General features: G+C 34.2%; 1 protein-coding gene across 12 annotated transcripts in view; it reads left to right on the plus strand.

The window, feature by feature from the left end:
• Positions 1-22,975, plus strand: part of CCSER2 (coiled-coil serine rich protein 2) — a 186,032-nt gene that overhangs the window by 151,613 nt on the left and 11,444 nt on the right. For 4 of the 12 annotated variants that reach the window (XM_077895234.1, XM_077895233.1, XM_077895241.1 and 1 more), the window contains one exon: positions 5,329-5,418. In XM_077895234.1, coding sequence (XP_077751360.1) covers positions 5,329-5,418 — 90 coding nt within the window. Of the gene's footprint in view, positions 1-5,328; positions 5,419-6,350; positions 6,450-20,764; positions 20,898-22,975 lie in introns of those variants that run through there. The other 8 variants (XM_077895237.1, XM_077895238.1, XM_077895239.1 and 5 more) reach the window with 6 other exon arrangements.

The raw sequence follows: 22,975 nt of genomic DNA on the forward strand, positions 1-22,975 counted from the left end.
AACTTAAACAGTAGAACAGATCAATGAGATCAGGAGCTGGCTCTTTGAAAAGATCAGCAAAATTGATAAATATCTAATAAGTCTAATAATCAGACTTATTAAGAAAAAGAGGACTCAAAATCACAAATCTAAGAGGAGAAATAACACCCAGCAGAACAGAAATACAAATGATTATAAGAGAATATTTTGAAAACTTTTATGCCAACAAATCAGACAACCTAGAGGAAATGGATAAATTCCTAGAAACGTCATCTTTCTAAACTGAAGCAGGAAGAATAAAAAATTTGAAAAGAGCAATTATCAGCAATGGAATTGAATCAGTAATCAAAAAACTACCAATAAACAAAATCATATAAAGACATCCCAAAAAGAACCATAGGATAAGATCTCTGATGAACATAGATGCAGAATTCCTCAACAAAATACTAGCAGATTGAGTCCAACAATACATTAAAGCAATCATTCACCATGATCAAGTGGGATTTATTGCTGGAATGCAAGGATGGTTCAATATTTGCCAGTCAATCAACATGATACATCACCACAATAAGACAAAAGATAAGAACCATATCATTTCAAGAGATGCAGAAAAAGCATTTGGAAAAGTACAACATTGGTCAAGATAAAAAACCTCAAGAAAGTAGGTTTACAGGGAGCATACATCAACATAATAAAGGTCACATATGAAAAATCCATGGCTAACATCATACTCAATGGGGGAAAACGGAGAGCTTTTCCTCTAAGGGCAGGAGCAAGTCAAGGATGTCCAGTCTCACCACTTTTATTCAACATAGTATTGGAAATCCTAGCCACGGCAATCAGCAACAAAAAGAAATAAAAGGCATCCATATTGGTAAGGAAGAAAAACCTTTACTTTTTGCAGATAACGTGATACTTTATGTAGAAAACCAAAAGACTCCACCAAAAAAACTACTAGAATTGACAAATGAATTTAGGAAACTTGCAGGATACAAAATCAGCATACAGGAATCTACTGCATTTCTATGTATTAATAATTAAGCGGCAGAATGAGAAATTAATAAAACAATCCCATTTGCCATTGCACCAAGAATAAAATACCTAGGAATAAACAACCAAAGAGTGAAAGACCTATACTCTGAAAACTATAAAATATTGATGAAAGAAATTGAATATGACACAAAGAATTGGAAGGACATCCCATGCTTATGGATTGGAAGAACAAATATTCTTAAATTGTCTGTATTACCTAAAGCAATCTCCAGATTTAATACAGTTGCTATCAAAACACCAACAGCATTTTTTTCACAGAACTAAAATAAGGAATCCTAAAATTTGTGTGGAACCACAAAAGACCCCAAATAGCCAAAACAATCTTGAAAAACAAAACTTGTGGTATTTGAGATGTCAGGTTATATTACAAAGCTGTAGTAATCAAAACAGCATGGCCCTGGTATAAAAATAGACACATAGGTCAGTGGAACAGAATAGAAAACTCAGAAATAAACCTGCAATTATAAAAAAATAATAATAATAAATAAATAAAAATTAAAAAAAACCCTGCAATTATATGGTCAATTAATATGCAAAGGAAGCAGAAATATGCAATGGGAAAGATTGTCTCTCTTCATCAAATGGTATTGGGAGAACTGAAAGGGCTACATGCAAAAGAAGGAAACTGGACAACTTTCTTCCACTGTACATAAAATAAACTAAAAATGGATTAAAGACCAAGGCACCTGGGTGGCTCAGTTGGTTAAGCATTTGCCTTCAGCTCAGGTCATGATCTCAGGGTCCTGGGGTCAAGCACCACATCGGGCTCCCTGCTCAGTGGGAAGTCTGCTTCACCCTCCCCTCACTTATGCTCTCTCTTCCTCTCTCTCAAATGAGTAAATAAAGTCTTTTAGAAAATGGATTAAAGACCCTAAATGTGAGACCTAAAACCATAAAAAGCCTAGAAGAGAGCACAGGCAGTAATTTCTCTGACATTGGTCATAGTAACATTCTTCTGAGGCAAGGGAAACAAAAGCAAAAATAAACTATTGGGATTACATCAAAATCAAAAGCTTCTGCATGGCAAAGGAAACAACCTACAAAACTAAATGACAGCCTACTGCAAGGGAGAAGATATTTGTGTGTGACATGTTCAAGAAAGGGTCAGTATCCAAAATATACAAAGAACTTAAACACCAACACCAAAAAGACAATCCAATTTAAGAATGCACAGAAGACATGAATAAGCATTCCTCCAGTGAAGACCTACAGATGGCCAACAGACACATGAAATAATGCTCAGTATCATTTATCATCAGGGATAATCAAAGTCACAGTGAGATACCACCTCACACCTGTCAGAAGGGCTAACGTAAGAAAACTCAACAATAAGTGTTGGTGAGGATGTGGAGAAAAAGGAACCCCTGTACACTGTTGATGGGAATGCAAACCGGTGCAGCCACAGTGGAAGACAATATGGAAGTTCCTGAAAAACTTAAAAATATAATTACCATACAATCCAGTAATTACACTACTGAATATTTACTCAAAGAATACAATAATTTGAAGGGATATACGCACCCCTATGTTTGTTTCAGCATTATTTACAATAACCAAACTATAGAAGTAGCCCAAGTGTCCATCAAAAGATGAGGGGATAAAGAAAATATGGTTTATGTATATGCAAGAGTGTGTATGTGTGTATGTGTATACACATAAATATGTATTCCATTAAGCACACACGTATATGTATATGTATTAGAATATCATTCAGCCATAAAAAAGAATGAAATCTTGCCATTTGCAACAACATGGGTAGAGGTAGAGAGTATAATGCTAAATGAAACAAACCAGTTAGAAAAAGACAGATACCATAGGATTTCATTCATGTGTGGAATTTAAGAAAAAAACAAATAATAATGGGGGGAGGGGAAACAAACTGTTGAGAACAAACAGATGGTTACCAAAGGGGAGGTGGATGGGGAGGGTGAAATAGGTGAAGGGAATTAGGAGTGTGTTTGTCTTGTTGAACACAGTAATGTATGGAATTGGTGGATCATTATGTTATACATCTCAAACTCATTTATCACTGTATGTTAACCACACTGGAATTTAAGAAATAAAAAGGAAAAATGTGAAGGATTTTCTCAGTGATTTCAAAGTCCTTTTCTAGTTCTAGCTTTCTATGAATTTTACCTTTTTTTTTTTTAATAAAAGCACTCACCCCTAGCCTGTGTGTGCATGCAGACTTTCAGAAAAGTGACCATATAAAGTGTTGAATTCATATTTTGTGTGAAATGTGCATATATAAAATCAGATTGCAATGCTCCCAGAATTTAACTGGAAAGTATAGAAGCTCAGCTATTTAAACCTTATTTAAAATGCTGAGAGTACCCTTTTATTTTCCCCTCAATATACTACTTAGTAATAGTTAATTTAGATACATTTTCTCATTGAGTCCTTAAAATAATCTGGTGAAGTTACTTGTGTAGACTTTCCTTTATAGAGTCATAGAAAATGGAACTCAGCTTAATTAAACAGGCTAACACATAGACAACAAAAAGGAAATTAATTCTGGAATTACAGTACTCAGGATAGAATACATAATGTGTTTGCATTAAGATAAATGTTTTAGGGCGCCTGGGTGTCTCAGTCGGTTAAGCATCTGCCTTCAGCTCAGGTCATGATCACAGGGTCTTGGGATTGAGTCTGGCATGAGGCTCCCTGCTTAGCTGGGAGTCTGCTCCTCCCTCTCCCCTTCTACCCTGCTTGTGATCTCTCTCTTTCTTTCTCTCTCTCTCTCAAAATCTTAAAACAAAAAAAGAGGTAAATGTTTTATCTTTACATACCTCCCATATATATTAAAAGTTATATCCTATTACAGTGAATTCTAGGAGACTTTTTTTTTTTAAGATTTTGAGAGAGAGAGAAAATGAACAGGGCAAGGGGCAGAGGGAGAGAGAGAATCTCAAGCAGATTCTGTGCTGAGCACAGAGCCAGAGTGAGATTCCATCTCAGGACCCTGAGATCATGATGTGAACCAAAACCAAGAGTCGGATGCTGAACCACCTGAGCCACCTGGGTGCCCCCATGAGACAGACTTTTCAGTTGTCTGCTTCTTTAGTGAATTCTGTTTCAGTGACTATCCCATTTCTTAGGAATGGGAAATATGTACTATAAGGAATGGAAAAATGTCTATACTACAGAGCTGTTTTTAATTAGATCTTTTATATATGGAAAAGGGAACAATCTGATTAAAATTAAGAAAAATTCTGAATTTTGGTAAATATTTTTAAACTAGACACATAGTTTTAATTTGATGCAGTAATCAAGAATTTGCTATGTGATGGGACGCCTGGGTGGCTCAGCGGTTGAGCGTCTGCCTTCAGCCCAGGGCATGATCTTAGAGTCCTGGGATCGAGTCCCGCATCAGGCTCCCTGCATGGAGCCTGCTTCTCCCTCTGCCTGTGTCTCTGCCTCTCTCTGTGTTTCATGAATAAATAAATAAAATCTTAAAAAAAGAAAAAAAAGAATTTGCTATGTGGGTTTTCCTACAAGAGAGTAAGTATGTTTACCTCCAGTGAGGTTGTTTAATACATAATATGGTTATAGTCTAACTTCATACTAGGGAGAAATTCTCATTATCATTGTTTTCATTCTTTCTTAAAAATTTGATATTTGAGAGACCAAAGTTCACACAATTAGGTACATTGCTTTGTGTTGTATAAATGACTAAATGAGTATGCTTTGAGTGAAACCATATGTAGAGGATTCATTTGTGAACTGAAATGGTCAGATGGATCTTATCAAAAGGCAGTGGTCCTTCAAATTCTTTAGTGCAGTAAGGTTAACACATTATTAAGGAGGCTTAAAAGCACTGCACATATAAATAGACAACCTAACTTGTGGACTGGTCGTATTTAATATCCAGTTTATTGCCATCAAAAATAAACTTAAGAAACTGTGGTGTAGTGTCTATTGTACCATTATAGTTTAGAGAAATACATTATATTTTGCAATTGTATTCTTTATAAACTGTATGTTGATATATATGTTTTACATTCATATACATAGTATTGTATATATTTATATACATAGGATCATAAATAATGCGTTTATGGACAATGAAGAGATTCCCAAAGTTCTTACTGTTCAAAATTTTAGCTTTACTGACTGACTCTAGAACCCAATCTCTGAATCAAATGGGAAACTACTGAATAGACCTGGCTGTTTGCCCTGTTTCTGTGGTGGTGGTCTTGTACCCTTTTGTACCCTTTATGAAAGCCTCTGATTACTTTGTATGTAAATATGTGTATATGAAATTACACCGGTGTCAACATTTGTGATTTTATTCAGGCAACCCGGTGTAACTGCCACCAGAAATCTAAAGAGGAAAAGTGCACATATGCTGATAAATATACTCAAACACCCTGGAGAAGAATTCCCGTAAGTAACATATGTCCTTAACCTCTTCGCATGTCATTTACTCTTTCAATGTTTATTCCACTCTTTTTCCTCTAACCTAATAATTTTGAATCTGCCATGACTGTAATTTTTTCTAGGTAAGTTGATTTTTCTTGTGTTTTAGGTGTTTATGTGCTTTCTAAAGCTTCTCTTGTTTGTCTTATATAAATGAATGTGCATTTAATAGCTTTTCTGTTCTGCACACTGTAGCCCATTTTGAGTGTCTAGTCTCTCATTGCATGTATTTATGAGAGTAGTATTTCCCCATGCCCTAAAAGAAACAGAAATCCACAGAATGCAGTCTTCCCTTTTTAGCAGCATGACTCTGGAAATACGTGATGTAGCTTATTCTTTTGTTGTTGTTGAAACCTTTCAAATATATTCTATTACAATTACTCAAGTATAAAGGCATTAAGATATAGATAGTAAAGGTTATGTTTAAGGCATGATTTGGGAATGATTTCTTCTAAACAGTAGAAAGTAACCATGCTTTCTTATTTTTTGAAATATATTTAGTCTAAAATACACTGACCATAATTTAACCTGAGTTCTGAAACTTAGTTCAGGGTGTTCCTGAGCCAGAGAATCATCACATGGCCATCCAGTCATCATAATCCTGTTGTTGGGTGCCAACTAATAGACATTATTTGTTAAGAAAATGCCTAATAAGCCACTTTTGACTCTTCTTTTGCCTTATTTTAGCAGTAGAATCCTAGTAACATAAATGAACAGGGAACCATAATGGTTAATGTAATCAGCAATCCAATTTTTTAAAACCTAACTATAGGCTTTAAAGTTTATTACTTTTTTTTTCATTTTCATCTAATAAGTAATTTTTTGTGTGTGCTCTAAGGTAAAATGCTAATAATTAATTTATTAATTATTAATTAATTATTAATTAATTTATTCAACAGAAGTTTGTAAGCTCCAATCTCAGTTACTAGGCTCTTGAAGTAGAAGTAGGAATTGGGGAAGAAAATACACAGTCCAATAAGGATTCCTTCTACTAGCAGGTACTTATCAAAGGAACTGGTGATGTGATACAATTAAAGTGAAGTGAGTTCTGTTAGGTTCAAAAGATGAGGAAGGTCTAGTTGGAAGAATCAAGGAGCTTGTTGAAGAAGGTAAAGGTTGTGATTGAATTCTAGAAAGTGAAATATACCGGTAGACAGAGATGATGTAATATTTCTTTAAAGGAGGTGGAAACTTACTGGTTTGAGGAAATTGCAAAATAAGACTACCTTTTGCTTCTAGATAGGAGTTTGGGCCTCCCCCATTTCTCCAGTTTCCTCACAGATATTTGTGCCTTCTGATACTAAGTAGGTTGGTGATTTCTTTAAGTGTGAGAAGTTCCATTTTCCCATCCTCATGGGTGTTTTTATACCATCTCTGGCTTCTTCGATCTTATTGTTCTGAAAACTGGATATTAATCAGACAAAGGTAAATGGTGGGAAACAACCCCAAGACATTGCTTAGTTTACTATAATTTTGGGTGAAATGAAGGTCCGTTTTTCAGTCCAACACTCCTAACAAACCAGACTTTAGGCTTCCTTGCCATCTTCTACTTTAGAAATCACCTAGCTTAGGACTTTTGTTTTATACTTATCTAAGCTAACAAAAGGCAAGGAGATTAAGTGGGATATTAAAGTTTCATAATCAATCAGTGACTGAGATAATACTGTAGCTTCAGGCTGTTCACTGCTAGTTCAAGGTTCCTTCCCACAAAGGTACACTGAGGAGCCTTGAAGGATTGAGAGAGGTTTTGCGATTGAAATGGGAGAAATATTCTTGACAAAAGGAAGTACAAGTAAAGGTGATGATGAGGTAGAAAGATACATTTAGGCAATAGTAAGTACATGATTTCAACTGCAGCACAGTTGTATGTTTAGGGAAGTAGTTGAAGTTGGTGTTAAAGCCCATTTGAAAGATAGAATTAAAAATTTTATCCAGGAATTACTGAAAAAGTAATTTTACTGAGTTGTATTTAGGTAAAGAGGTAGTTACATATATTTATTTACTTAGTTAATGTAATATAATACATGATACTAAGACAATTATTAACTATTAACATTAAATATTGAGTTTATTTTTAAAGTTGATTTTTATGTTTTTGGCACTTAAGATTCATTTGAAATAAAATTATTGTATCTTAGAAATCATTTTACAATAATAAAGATTTTCTTTTCTCTTCTAAAAAGTTATACTTGACTCTACATGTTCTTTTTTTAGCAGGAACTCAACATATTTAAAAAAGATATTGATGTTGGGTAGTGCAGTTGGGATTCTTCTTTGGCAACGAGTCTGTTAGGTAGTGATTTAGAGAATCAAAACATGTTGAATTTCAAAATCCCCAAGTTTAGCGTAGGCAACATTTTTTTTGATCTGGCTCATAAGAGTTTGGGAAGATTGAAAGTTATAGTCTGAGCCCTTGTTCTTTACCATTCCCTAAATATATTGAGAAATTTAAATGACACTCTCTGAGTTAGTTGAGGATCTGAAGTAAAATCTAAATCAGGTTTATGAGGCATATGTAAGCATGTCCTCAGAACATTTCCTGGCATCCGCGGAAGAAATCTGTTTGTAGTAGAAAGCATTGAAAGATGGTGGAGAAAAGAGAGATACCATCTATAATACTTGTTGGCAGCCATTTAGGAGGTGGAAAGAAACATGAAAAAAAAAATAGACATTTTTGGAAGAAATGAAGGAAAATAAAGGAAGTGGATTTCAGATTTAGGGAGGGAAAGAAAGAGGGAAAAGAGATAAGAATGGGCTATAGGAAATTATGGTACCGTCGGAAGAGAATGGAGAAGTCTTGCTTCTGGTGAAATATTCTCATCTGAGGGACAGAGTACCTGATAAAGTGGCGAGATGGGTAACCTGCAAAGAACAGCAGTGTGGAGCGTATCTAATCATTCACACAAAAGTAGTTGAAGTAAGACTAAGAATACTAGGAAGATGGTGATTATGTGAGAAAAGATGGCGCTTATGTGAAAAGATTCATTTAAAATGTTTTAGATGTATTTCCAGTATTGTTTCAAAACATTTAACATCAGTGTTTGAAGATTGCACATTAAGTAAATTCTAAATTTTCACAATATATACATTTAAAGCATTTGTTTAAACATCTTACCGAACTAGAGCAGCCAAAATACCAGAAAACCTTTCTAGACTCACACTATCAACCTTCTTATTATTTATCCCCTTGAATCTCCAAGAAGGGATTATAAGATGGACCCAAGGATCCACCTGACCTTCACATAATGGCTCACATGGATTACTCTTAAAATTGAGTGTAGAAAGAAATGCTGTTATATCAGTATCAGTGGGAAAGTTGTCTACCAGTTGAAATTCGGAATGTACACAATTAGATCTTTACTAGTTTTCTCTCGTATCTTAAGAACTCACAGTATTATATAGCAAAGAGGTGAGAAAAGATGATTTTATATACATTTTTAAATGTTCTCTTAGAATTAGTTTCTAGTAGTGAATCAAAGATTTAATCCATTTTATGGTGTATTTAATAGATATGTATATAACTAAAATAAGCTCAACAATTAGAATGTGGTCCACATTATCAGCAATTTTTGTGCTTAGAATTATGATCTAATGTCTCAGATTTACTGGGTTATGCATATATCTCAAAATGTCATAGTTAAGTATGTTCCTATCATAACTATTTATAAAATAGAAAAAAAATCAGAAAACCTTATCATAGACATATCACAGAAATCATGTCAACTGTACATAATTTCCAAAGGAAAAGGAGTTTGCCAGGGGCAGCATGATGTATGTACTGTTAAAGGACTCTGCTCCCTCCCTTTTTTTTTTTGCTTGCCTGGGAGATGAGACAAAATATTAAATGAAAGGAACATCATAACCCAAAGATTTGTTTTCAGATGACTTCTTCCTAAGTCCTTTTTCTTTTACACTATATGCCTTCCTGATTTGGGAGTGGGTAGCATTATTAGTTAATTTATGTGAGATTAACGTCCTGATTTTATTCTTCAGTATTCCATTTTATCCCAATTGGAGAGGTGTCCTTTTACTACTCATATATATTCTGAAGGGAATTAAATGATTTATTTCTTTGTGGAAGTGTTTATTTATATTCACTATTGTTTATATATAGCATATGCCACTAGAAGTATTTTAAGTGAAATACTCATATACTTTGGTGTTTAAACAAATAATAATTATAATGTGATTCATGTAATTATTTTTAAATTGTTAATGTCTAGTCAGTCATTTTTAGATATGGGCCATTGAATATGGCCTGTTTCAATGAGCTAAATGCTGACAGGAGCCATCTGTGTGGCTGAGCTATCACATTCTAGCTGCATGTATTTATGACAGCACAACAAGAATTCTGTTATATGTATATGACTATTACATGGCTATTTTAATCTAGAAGTTGAGTGACTTGTCTGGTCATAAATTTAAGGGTGTCTAAATTTGTGCCCTTCAGTGCCGAAACAAATAGGGCATTTTTAAAGCTTTGTATAAAGTATCCATTGAAAGAAGCAAAGTTTGTATCTGCAGTGTAGCTAGAAAAAAAAGGATAGCACCAAAGTTTTCTACTACTGGGATCCATTTCATTTGTGTGATATAGAATTTAATTTATTGACTTGTACATCAAGGGTATAGATATAGAAAGATTTTACTCTTAGAAATTTAATGATAGCAATCAGTGAGAAATGGATAATTCTATTAGCTTTCAAGAAGTAACTTGATCAAATCAGTCTTTCAGAAGAAATTAATCAAAAGTTAGGTGGAGATGTAGATTCAGAGTGTGGAGGGGACTTGAGTATATGAAAGACAAATCTTTAGTGATAGAGTTTCATCTACTAGGACAGCTCGTATTGTTAGTGCTAAGTGCCACAGGCCCTTTGCAAGCAAGTAAGACCATTCCAGGAAGCTCCCTAAAGTCTTCCAGAAAAGGGAGAAATAAGCAAACTAATCATGAATCAGGAAGTTTTAACAGTTCAGTGTTAAGTAAAAATCCCCACACTCTAACTTCAGGTGAAAACTGTCATCTGTTCTCACCTCTCTGTTAAGAAAAAGCAGCTGTTTGAGGGAAAAGCTACAAGTGTTCTGGAGGAATTGGCTCACAGCTCCTTATCTTATCCCACACGGAGTTCACACAAATGTTTTTACATGAAAACTTGGTCTTGATAGGCTTTATGAAATGAAGTTGCCTCTAGAACCCTGAGTTCAGATGCTTTTATTTTTCGTGTTTTCTTTTTCCTTTATTTTGTTTTTGTTTTTGTCCCACCAACTTAAAGTATAATTAGAATATTTTGTATATTGTTAAAACTATATGTCAGATATCCCAGGTATGTTTTTCTACAAGTATATTTTATTTTTCCACTTGGATGGAATATATTCATATGCATACCTCCTGCTCTTTGTTTTTATATAAAACAAAGTGTTTTAGAGAAACCACTGTGATTTCTCTAACAGAAAGCACCTCCTATCTACCATTTCATCTAAAAAGTCATCAGAAGTTTAAAGTAGACTCAGAGGAGCAAAAAGATACTTTTCTGGCTAGAGCTAGAGAACTTCATGAGTTCATAGTATCAACTATGAAAAAATTAGGCACTTTGCCCTCTAGATTCGTGCTCCAGTAGAAATATAATGTGAGCTACATATATAAGGTAAATGCCCTACTATCCAAAATAAAGTAAAAAGAAACACACAGAATTAGTTTTATTTATTTATTTTTTAAAGATTTTATTTATTTATTTATTTGAGACAGAGTGCACACAAATGGAGAAAGGCAGAGGGAGAGGGAGTAGTAGACTCCCTACTGAGCAGGGATCTGATTGAGGCTTGATCCCTTGACCCTGGGATCATGATCTAAGTTGAAGACAGACACTTAACTGACTGAGGCACCCAGGCGCCTCACACAGATTTAATTTTAATAAAATATTTGATTAACCCAGTCGTATCATTTAAACATGGAATCAATATAAAGAAGATATTGAGATATTTTATTGATATTTGGGTATTGGGTTTGTCTGTGTATCTTTACCATTTGAGGGGTATTTTCCATTTCTACAGCATTTTATTTCAGACTATCCATAATTCAGTTCTGTGTGGTGGTCATTAGATTAGGCTTTATATTTTTTTTTTAAGATTTTTTATTTATTAGAGACAGAGAGAGAGAGAGAAACAGGCAGAGGGAGAAGCAGGCTCCATGCAGGGACCCTGATGCAGGACTCAATCCAGGGTCTCCAGGGTCATGCCCTGGGCGGAAGGCGGCCCTAAACTGCTAAGCCACCGGGGCTGCCCTAGATTAGGCTTTAAACCTGAACTAAGTATAAGTAGCTGGAATTGATGACCCCCTCCCCAAAAAAAAGTACATTCCTTCAGGTTTTAAACCATAAGACCATTCATTCATTCAGTGAACTTTGAGTAGTTTATTCTATGTTTCAATCCAATGTGCTAAGGGTTTTGGATACTAAATCAAAGACATTGCTTAATTCTTAGTTTATGAGGAAGAAGGGCAAGATGGCGGAAGAGTAGGGTCCCCAAGTCACCTGTCCCCATCAAATTACCTAGATAACCTTCAAATCATCCTGAAAATCTACGAATTCGGCCTGAGATTTAGAAAGAACAACAGCTGGAATGCTACAGTGAGAAGAGTTCAGCTTCTATCAAAGTAGGAAGATGGGGGGGGGGGCGGGCAGTAAGGAAACAAGAGACATCCAAGGGGGAGGAGCCCCGCGAGGAGCCGGGCTAAGGCCTGGGCGAGTGCCCCCAGGACAGGAAAGCACCATCCCCGTCCCGGAGAAGCAGGAGCTTCACCAATTCTTAGTCTATGATGCTCACAAGCAGACAGCAAAGGTAAATCAGAGATGATAGGAGAGTTAGGCTGTTTCTGGACCAGAGAGTGGTAGACATGTGTTCCAAATTTGAGAACTAGACCTTCTGGCTCTCAGATCCATCCTAAAACTGCTGTAACTTATAGTATACTTGAGTTCAGGAGTGTACTGTGTTCCAGCACTCACCGCTGAAACAGAGCCATGCATCTGGGAACTTGTCTTGCTTCTGCGATCTTTTTTGCTGAAGGTCAGGTCTCCCATCCTTTGCTTACAAATTATAAATCTAAGTCTAATAAGTTTCTAAGTTAAGTTCTTTCCACAAGTTCTCTTTTGTTTTAGAAACACTCCTAATAGATAGGGAATCATGGGGAAGCAACACTTGCTCTTAGTGCTGCTGCTTAGTGTTGCTCAGATGTCCAGTATTTCTGAACTTGCCTGGTCTCATAGTTTAGTTAGTCATGTATTTTATAGCTATTTCCATTGTTTACTCTTGAAAGGAGTAAATTATCTTTCTTCTTTTTCATACTTAGGAAATAACCTTTAGTTTATAGAGATGAGAATTTTCTTAAATATGTTTTCCATCTCCTCCCCCCAAAAAATATGACCCTACCACTATAATCAGTGTTTTGAATAATTTTCCTCTGTATTCTTCTAGTGTGCATTATAGTTTTATTACTCTAATTTTTTTTTACTTTTTATTTTAAATACTTACAGGTTCATGAAAAGTTATAAAAATAGTACAGAAAGATCCTTTGTACGGTTCACCATTATCCCACAATAGTTTCATTTTATGTTAGCATAGTACAATATCAAAACCAGGAAATTGACATTGGTATATGTGTAGTTCTGTGCCATTTTATAACTGTGTAGATTCCAGCAACTCCACCATATTTAAGATGCAGAATTATTGTGCCATTACAAAGTTCTGCTATGTGTGCCTCCTTTTAATAGTCACAATAATTTCCTTCTTCCTCTACCATTCCTAACCCCTGGCAATCGCTAATCTGGTTTTTCATACTTATAATTCACACGTTTCAAGAATTTTGCATAAGTGACATTATATAGTGTGTGAGCTTTTGAGATTGTTTTTTTTTTTTTTTTTCACTCAGAATAACACCTTGGAAATTCATCCAAGAAGTTGTGTCTGTCAATAATTTGTTCCTTTTTATTGCCAAGTAGATTTCCCTGATATGGATGATCCACAGTTAGTTTAACCACTTCATCTATTGAGAGATATTTTGATCATTTCTAGTTTTTGGCTATTAAAAATAAAGCTGCTGTGAGTACTTGTGTAGAAGATCTTGTATAGATGTAAATTTTCATTTCTCTGGGATAAATGCCCAGTAGTGTAATTTTTGGGTCATATGATAACTCTGTGTTTAGCACTCAAAAAAATTCCCAAACTGTTTATCACAACTGCCAGAACAGTTTCTCATCAATATTGTATGAGTGATAGTTTCTTTGCATCTTTATCAGCTTTTAGTAGTGTTACTATTTTTAAATTTTAGCCATTCTGAGAAGTGTGTAGTAATATATCAGTGTAGTTTTAATTTCTATCTCCCTCATGGCTAATAGTTTTATTGTCTCTTTGTGTGCTTATTTGCCATTTTCTTGAATATATCTTCATGTCGTATTTTCTAACTTGATTTTAATTTTTTTTACTGTTAAATTTAGATTTCTTGATATATTCTCTGAGTCCTTTACATAAGAGTAAAGGCTGTAGTTTGGAAGTATTTTCCCCCGATAGTTTGTCTTTCCATCTTCTTCAAAGAGTCACTCAAGATTAAAAGATTTTAATTCTTAAGTCCAATTTATCAATATTTTTTCTTTTATGAATTGTGCTTCTTACATTATATCTAAACTCTTCACCAAGGCCAAGACACTGAAAATTTTGTTTTCTTCTGAAGTGTTTCTAGTTTTACATTCTACATTTAAATCTGTGATCCATTTCGAGTTAATTTTTATGTAAGATATGAGACTTAAGTCAGGGTTCATTATTTTCCGACAAATATCAGTTAATTTTTATGTAAGATATGAGACTTAAGTCAGGGTTCATTATTTTCCGACAAATATCCAATTGCTTTGAATCAATTTTTAAAAAGATTATCCTTTTTCTATTGAATTACTTTTGTGTTTTTGTCAAAGATCAGTTGATTATATATTTGTATGGATCTACTTCTGGGTTTTCTATTACATTGATCTATGTGTCTACCCCTCCACCATTACTACATTATTTTGATTGCTATAACTATAAAAAGTCTTAAGTTGAATGATTCCTTGTACTTTTGCTTTTTCATAATTGTTTATATATTCTAATTTATTTGCTTTTCTGCATAATTTTAGAATAGCTTGTGTTTATCTAAAAAAGATCTTGCCAAGATTTTGACAGAAAATGTGTTATACCTAATATCCTTTTGGAGTTAGCATCTTTAGTGTGTTAGGTCTTCCAGTCCATGAATAAGGTATATCTCTCCATTAATTTATATCATTTTTTTTATTTCTTTAATCAACATTATCTAGTTTTCAGAATATAAGTTCTGCATATGCTTTCTTAGATTTATTAAGTATTTTATCATTTTGAGTGATTAAAATGATATTGTCTTTTAAATTTGAGTTTCATGTGTTCATTGCTGGTATTTAGAAATACAATTGATTTTTGTTTATGGATCATTTATCCTATGAACTTAGGAAACTCACTTCCTAGTTCTGGGAGTTTTTCCTGTAGATACGGATTTTTATATGTGGACCACATGTCATCAAAATAGGAACAATTTTCTTATCTGCAAATAGGAACAATTTTCTCACATTTTTATCTGTATGTCTTCTATTTCCTATTCTGATATTATGCCACTAGCTAGGGCTTCCAATTATATGTTGAATAAGAATGATGAAAGTGAAGATTCTTGCCATGTTCCTGATTTACAGGGGGAAAGGCATTCAGTCTTTCACCATTAATTAAATGTTAGCTATAGATATTTGAAAGATGCTTTTTATCTAGTTGAGGGATTTCCTTTCTATTTCTAGTTTGCTGAGAGTTTTCATTATGTATGTTGGAGTTTGTTCAGTCCTTTTGCTATACTAATACATATGAATGTGTCATTTTTTTTCACTTTAGTCTATTGATTGCATTGATCATTTTTGAATCAACCTTGTTGACCTAAATGCCACTTACTTACAGTGTATAATTCTTTTATATATTTCTGAATTCTAATCAATAGTATTTTGTTAAGGATTGTTTATGTTTGTATTCATGAGGAGTAATAATCTGTTGATTTCTGGTTTTTGTTTTTGTTTTATACTATCACTGTCTGGTTTTCTGTCAGGGTAATTCTAGCCTCATAAATGAATGGGGAAGTATTCTTTCCTCTAGTTCTATTTTCTGGAAGAGAATGTGTAGAATTGGTATTAATTCTTTAAACACTGGCAGAATTCTCCAGTGGACCATCTAGGCCTGGAGATTTCTTTTTGGGGGAAATTTTAAAATTGCTATAGACCTATTCAGGTGATCTCTGTCATTTCAGATGAGTTTTCTTAGTTTGCGGTTTTGAGAAATTTGTCCATTTCTTCTCATTTGTCAAATTTATGACTGTAAGGTTACTCAGAGTATTCCCTTTTAATGGTTGGAGGATCTGTGTTGTGACCCTGTTTCATTCATGATTTTGGCAATTTGAGTCATCTTTCTGATACTCTTTATCATTTGTAGTGGTTTTTCAATCTTATTGAACTTTTCAAAGCACCAGCTTTTTGTTTCCTTGATTACTTCTACTTTTCTGTGTTCAGTTTCAGTGATTTCTGCTCTTGATTGTATTCTTCTTTCTACTTACTTTTGGTTTATTTTGGTATTTTTTTCCTAAGTGTCTTAAGGTGGCAGTTCAGTTACTGATCTGGGTTTTTTTTCCTCTTTTTTGTTACTGCTATAACTGTGTTCTACAACTTTCGATATGTATTTCTTTTGTATTCAGGGAGTATATGACGTGTGTGTGTTTAATTTTCCTTGAAACTTCCTTGATCCATGAATATGTTGTTTAGTATCCAAGTGTTTGGAAATTTTTCTATTACTAATTTCTAATTTGATTCCCTTGTGGTCAGAAAACACATTCTGTGCAATTTCTGTTATTTTAGTTTTCTGTGGTTTGTTTTATGGCCTACACTGTGGTAATATTCTATGGTAAATGTTTTGGTAAATGTTCTATGTACTCTTGAAAAGAATGTATATTTGGCTGTTACTGGATGGAATATTCTGTACATATTGAATAGATCCTCATTGTTGATGGCATCCTTGAGTCCTGTATCATTGCTAATTTAATTGCCTAATTGTTTTATTAATTAAGAGAGGAGTGTTAGGACTATCCAACTGTAATTGTGGATTTGACTGTTCTCCTTTCACTTCTATCAGTTTTTACTTCATGTGTTGTACAACTCTGTAGTTTGTTGCATACACATTTAGGATCACGATGTCTTTTTAGTAGATTGACCCTTTTATCATTTTATAAGATCACTTTTTGTACCTGGTAATTGCTTTGAATCCTCCTTTATTTGATACTAATTTATAACCACTCTTACTTTCTTTTGTTTTTTTGCATGGTAGAACTTTTTCTTGTTTTACTTTAAAACAACTATATTGTTATATATAAAGTGAATTTTTTGTGACCTGCATATGATTGTGTCATGATTCTTTATCCACTCTGCTAGTTTGTCTACTTGGTATCAGTACATTCTTTTTATTTAATGTATCAATATGTTAAGCCTGCCATTTTATTTTTTGTTTTATTTCCTCTCTTCTGTTTTCTTCCTCACTTCTTTGCTGCTTTTTTTTTTTTTTTCTTGCCTTTCTGTGTGTTACGTGTATCTCTTAGAGTTCCATTTTGGTTTATACATAAGCGTTTTGAGTGTATCAGTTTGTATGGAACTGTTATAGTTGTTTAGGTATTATACCTACATAACTTATGTAGTCTACTAAGTAGAGAACCTTACTACCCTTTAAGTCCCTTTCTCTCCCCCATTTGTAATATAAGTGTCTTAAATATTTCCTATACACACATCAAGAATGACATACGACAATATTAGAGCCATGCAAGGATGGAAGCCTAGGCTCACTCATTGGTCTTTTCTGTTGGGATTAGAGCTGGGGCTACAGTTTCTCCTGTGACATTTAGCAGGTCATTGTGTAGAGGTTATATGAACTGCGAGGCTGCCTCTTACCTGATTCTTTGACATGGTTCAGGATTCTCTTGACACTGTTTCTATTTTTGTTTTTGTCTTCACTCACTGGCATTTCTGTGTGCTGGCTTCTCCATCACCTAGTCTAGGATACATTAAGCAAAAAGATAACCCAGGCATTCTCTACTATGTTTATCCTCAGATTTCAAGATTCCTAGCTGGTCTATCTTCTTAGCTCCACCTTTCAGAGTTTCATGTTCATTTCATGTAAAATGTCCAGAGTTTTTGCATGTACTTTGCAGAAAGAAAAGAGGGAAGTGTTACCTATTTCATCTTTTGATGGAACTTTCCAGAACTGGAAGTACTGCTCCTATTAAATTTTAATCAAAGTATATTTCTACTCTCTGAAAGTCACATAATGAAGCTGTAGCTGTAGTTGACACTCAGAAAAGTGAGAAAGCTATTCTCAGGATGGTTATATTTCATAGAAGAGAGAAATACTCAAATCAACACAATGAAAAGCAGAAGAAAAATTCCCTAAGACAAGTGCCCATTAAATGATGTAGATATTTATAAACAAGATTGATCATAATGAATTTAGGTAGGATCCAGAGAAGCTTTTAGGGAATGGGTTTGAAATGGGCTTGGGCTTGGAAGGCTTGGTAGGAATTAGGTAGATGGGGGTGGAAAAGTGAAAGGGAGGCTAAAGTAAAATGAGTAATATTCTTTGCCTTTCTAGGCATAAACTGAAATGACAGCTCTTCAACCAATTCAATAAACAGGTGCCCCTTGGCAGGAGCAGGCATAGCTATTTACGTATTTCTTTCACAAGATTGTCTCTCTTTCCCTCTCATACTCAAGCCCATCCCAGAGATCATGATTTATTGGTCTTGGGTGAGTAAAGATGGGTATCATTGTTTTGTTTCTAAAATTCTTAGGTGCTTGCAATGTGTATCCAGCCCTTGATGTTATAGCTTCATCTCTAGTTAAATACAATAATTTCATTTATGTTTTAATAGCTTTATTTAATTCAGTTTAAATCCATAAACAATTATTTAGAGTCTGCTGTATGTTAGGGACTATTAGGCAAACAAAAGTAGGACATTGAACATCCTTTAAAACTCCTGCCAGGTTCTAGGTATTGTGGCAGATACTTTGACTTAAGTTATTTCAAAGAACTAATTCAAGAACATTTAATACAAAGTTGATTGTTTTAAATGCCATATAAATAGTTATAAAATCAAAGGATAACCATGCTTGGAGTGGGAATAATGATTCTATGAACTTTCTAAGAACTGAAAGAATCTTCTTAGAAATGAACCATTTTGTCTTAGTCTCTTTGGGCAACTGTAACAGAACACCATAGACTGTATGGCTTATAAGCAATAGAAGTCTTTTTCCCACAGTTTTGGAGGTTGGGAAGTCCAAGAGTAGAGACACCAGCAGATTCAATGTCTGGCAAGGGCCTGCATAGACAACCATCTCCTTGTGTTCCTTTTTGGTGGAGGGGGCAAGAGAGCTTTCTGGGGTTTCTTTTATAAGGGTACTAATCCCATTCACGAGGTTCCACCCTGATGACCTACTTGCTCACCTCCCAAAGTCCCTACCTCCAAATACCATCACACTGGGGGAATAGGTCTCAACATATGAAATTTTGGGGAAACACAAACAATTCATTCTGTAGCACATTCCAATCCTGCATCTTACAAATGAGGAATCTGAGCTCACAGAAGATTAGTGACTTTTTCAAGGTTTCAGGACTTAGGGAAGATCCAAAGAAAAACAGTTCCCCGACTCCCAGTTAGTACTATTTTCACAAACCTTCAGAGAGAATTTATTTCTTGGAAAAGGAATCTCTGACTGCTGGTTTAGCTCATCTACAAAATACTCATCTGAAAGTGTGTTTACCCAGTTCAGTGGGTAGAAGCTTGGCCCTGGTGAAACTCATAGCAAAAGTGCATGTCCCTTCTTGGTTGAAGACTTGTTTTGTGTAAAACTTTTGAACTAAAACATTTCTGAAACAGTAAAATAGAATTGTATCATGCTTATCTTTGGAGAACACTTGGGATTATCACCCTATTAAATATTTTCTAAGCTCTTTTCACAAATATCTGTGGCTAAATTACTGGAGAAAAGACAATAATTTCAGAAGATTGGATTATGATATACTAGGATATTCTAAAAATAATTAATTCTACATGATTTCTTGGAGCTATTTTCCCCCTTCATTAACAGAGAAAGTGGATCATTTTGTTTTTTATAGTGAGCCAGTATAGCTACGATTACTCTTATATTTAAATAAGTATCTGATTATACTGAACTGAGCCAAGAAATATTGATACAGAAGTGGAAAAAAATTTTATTTGAACCAGTGTTTATTAAATCTGTAAACACCAATAAAAACTATATTAGTAATTTTCTAATGAATTATTTCTATGTCAGATTAATTCATCTGAAAAATTATGCTTACCTTCTTTTGCAAATTGAACTGGATATGATGATGATTTACAGCTTATTTTCCTTGACAGTTTTGTTAGTGTTTTAGTAGTTTTATTTGTGGTTATATTTTAGTTGGTGAGGGAGCTAGGAACCGACCTGAGACCCAATCTGGTTCTATTTATGAGACATTGAACACATTTTTTTCTTGATAACCCAGTTTTATCTGGAAAGTGAGGAAATTGAAGTAAATGCTATTGCAGACATATTCCAATTCTGATCATGTTATTAAGTAAATCTAAGAAGCCATAAGTTACTCATACTAAAAAGCATGCATGTTTAACCTGTGGCCTGTATGTCACATTCTTGACAATACTTACTCTCAAAACATCCTAAGTCTTTTTAATGCTGTGTTGGTTCTGCTATCTTCAGCCAATGTTCTTTATTTCACCTGCTAATCTTCTGGAAACCTATGATTTAAAAAGAAATGAAAATTTTTTGTATGATAGTTTTTTGTTGCCTGATTTATAATTGATGCAATTTCTGTGTTTGACGATTAAAACTCTATCTCCCCTTTTAAATGCTTTTACATTAAAAGACTGGATCTGCTGTTTAAAAAAGAACTATATGATGATAAATGTAACCTATGCCAGAAAGAATATTTTATTTCTTATGTATTACTATAAATACTACGGGAAAATAATTTTTTCTTACAATATTTGAAAAAATACCTAGGTTTGGATTATGTTGTATTTTTAATCATTTGAACGATCTGTGTTTAAAAAAGAATGAAATCTGTCTTCTTATTAACACTATTGTTGTTATTTTTTTTAAAGTATGACTTTGGTTTCTCTATTTTTCGGTTCCCTTTTTTATTATACCTCCCTACCCCGTCTCTCTCTGCACAGGGTGGGTATTGTGCTCCCTCCTTCTCTTCTTGGCAGGGCTCCTTCCAGGGGATCCCACGGACTGTTCCGCCGCACCGCAGACAGAGTGAGTCTGTGTCTCTCACTCCTCTCCTGCTCTGGCTTCCCGTTCATGGTATTTCCCCTCTGCATGACCTGTCCCTTCCCCAGCACCCCGCCTCCCGTCCAGAGTGACCTGCAGGCATGTGCTAAACCAGCACTTCCTGGGCTCTCTCCTATTAATTAACCCTTCCTTTGACTGCATGTGAATAGACTTCTACTTAGAGCCTTAGGAGAACTACCTGAAGTTAATTTCATTCTAATGCTGTTTAAACCTATTGCCAGTGGCCCTAGACCTATTGACATGCATCTGCCTTAAATGTATTTTCTTTTTTTGTGACCTTGAGATATATGAATAACAATTTTTTTATCTACATCAAAAATATACATACTGTATACAGTGATATGAACAGATGCATACTGTTTGAGGGAGCAGGCTTACTAGACCATTGCACATTTCTTTAAATATTACCTAATCAAAAAGCTGTGATTGCGTTTCACTGTCATCTAAAAGAAGTCTTTAATCATTTAAAGGACTTTTTTTAACGACTAATATGTTTTTGTAATTCATCAGCTGCTGTACAGTCCAGAAGAAAATGGCTTCTGAAAATGCATGGTTTACTAACATTTCTAATGATTTAGTAATGGTTTGACTTAAAAAAAAAAAAAAACAAAACTTTGTTTACATTGAATCTGCTTTCCAGAACAGTGTTTTATTATTTATATTATGTACTTAAGTACACCTGGTAAGTTGGTTATATTTTATCTTTTTTGAAAAGTCACCCAAAAAAAGCTAATATTAATAAAAAAGAGGTATTAATATTGTCAGTCAGTCACTTTTATGCCTCCTCCATGGATTTACCCTGATTTTTGATTCAGATCAGTTTTTCATAAATTATCTTTATCCATGTGAAGTATCAAAGGTCCCAAAGGGAGAAATTTTAAGCAGTTTAAAATTAAGAATGTGATTTATTTAAATAAAAATTCATTCATTGAATTAGGCAAAATTACAAGGTATCAGTGTGAATTTGAGACAAGGTTTGAGGTTTATTTTTTGGCTTTTTTGCCTTTGCTTCTTTTTTGTGCTTTTTGTTTTAAAGAAAAACAGAATAGAAAGTTTGTACAGGCTTTTATATCAAATTATTTAGTAGCAAGTTAATTTGTTGAGTGGAAGCAGTGAGAAGAGGGATTCCTTCTCTTCCTCCTTTTCCATCTCCTACCACTTTTGTAGGCTTCCCTTTTACTTCTCTTGTCTTCAAGTACTTCCCTTTCCTTCCTCCTCTCTTTAAGTATTCCTAGCACGTAAGAAATCACTTTAACTCGCTAGTGAACTAATCTTTCAAAGGCAGCTATAACACGATAATATATTTTTAGGCTTATAGCTAGTAAATTGCATTGTTTGACAGATTTACCTCAGATTAACATCCTTGCCTTGAATTTGCTCTAACCCCTTTTTAGTTCCTGTCCTCTTTCTCTGCCATTCTTCTACCTCATTCTTCTTACCTTCAGTTAGCTATAATGTGGAATTGAAGTTTAAGGTTGATTATTCTGTATTGCAAACAAAGATTTATGTTTATTTTAAAAATACGTCACTCATTTCACTAGTTTCTTATTTGTATAGCTTTAGAATTTTCTGGTCCTTTTGTTTAGTCATTGGCCCTCCATTTTCAAATGTTTCTTCCTTCTTGCCTCTTGGGTTAGAGTTGCCTTTTTCATTTCCCAACTATGAAGAAGCACTGTCTTGCAACCCTATCAAGATCTGTCTTTCTGACTTTTGTAAATCAAACCTCCTTTCTCCTCATCTTCAAATTAGTAAGGAGAAAGTTTTGGTTCTCTAGAATTTGGATGTGTTAGCCACCTATCAGAAGATAATTCACAGCGTAGTCTTGAGTAAGTGCTAACGGCTTAGGTAAGAGAACTGTCCCTGGAACTTGATCATCGAGACTTGTAGACCTCCTTTATGGAAAGTGATAATTTTCCATAGTGTTCATGGCTTTCTGATATTTCTTACTGAGCTTGGGAAGATTCCTAAAGGAAAAATATGTTCTAAACACTACACTATTTTGGATTTATCCTGAGAACAGCTAAAGCAGTTTACTAATAACATTATTATTATTGTAATTTTAAAAAATATTTTAAATTTCTCTAAAATGT

The sequence above is a fragment of the Canis aureus genome, chromosome 4, assembly GCF_053574225.1.
Source record: "Canis aureus isolate CA01 chromosome 4, VMU_Caureus_v.1.0, whole genome shotgun sequence".
NCBI lineage: Eukaryota > Metazoa > Chordata > Mammalia > Carnivora > Canidae > Canis > Canis aureus.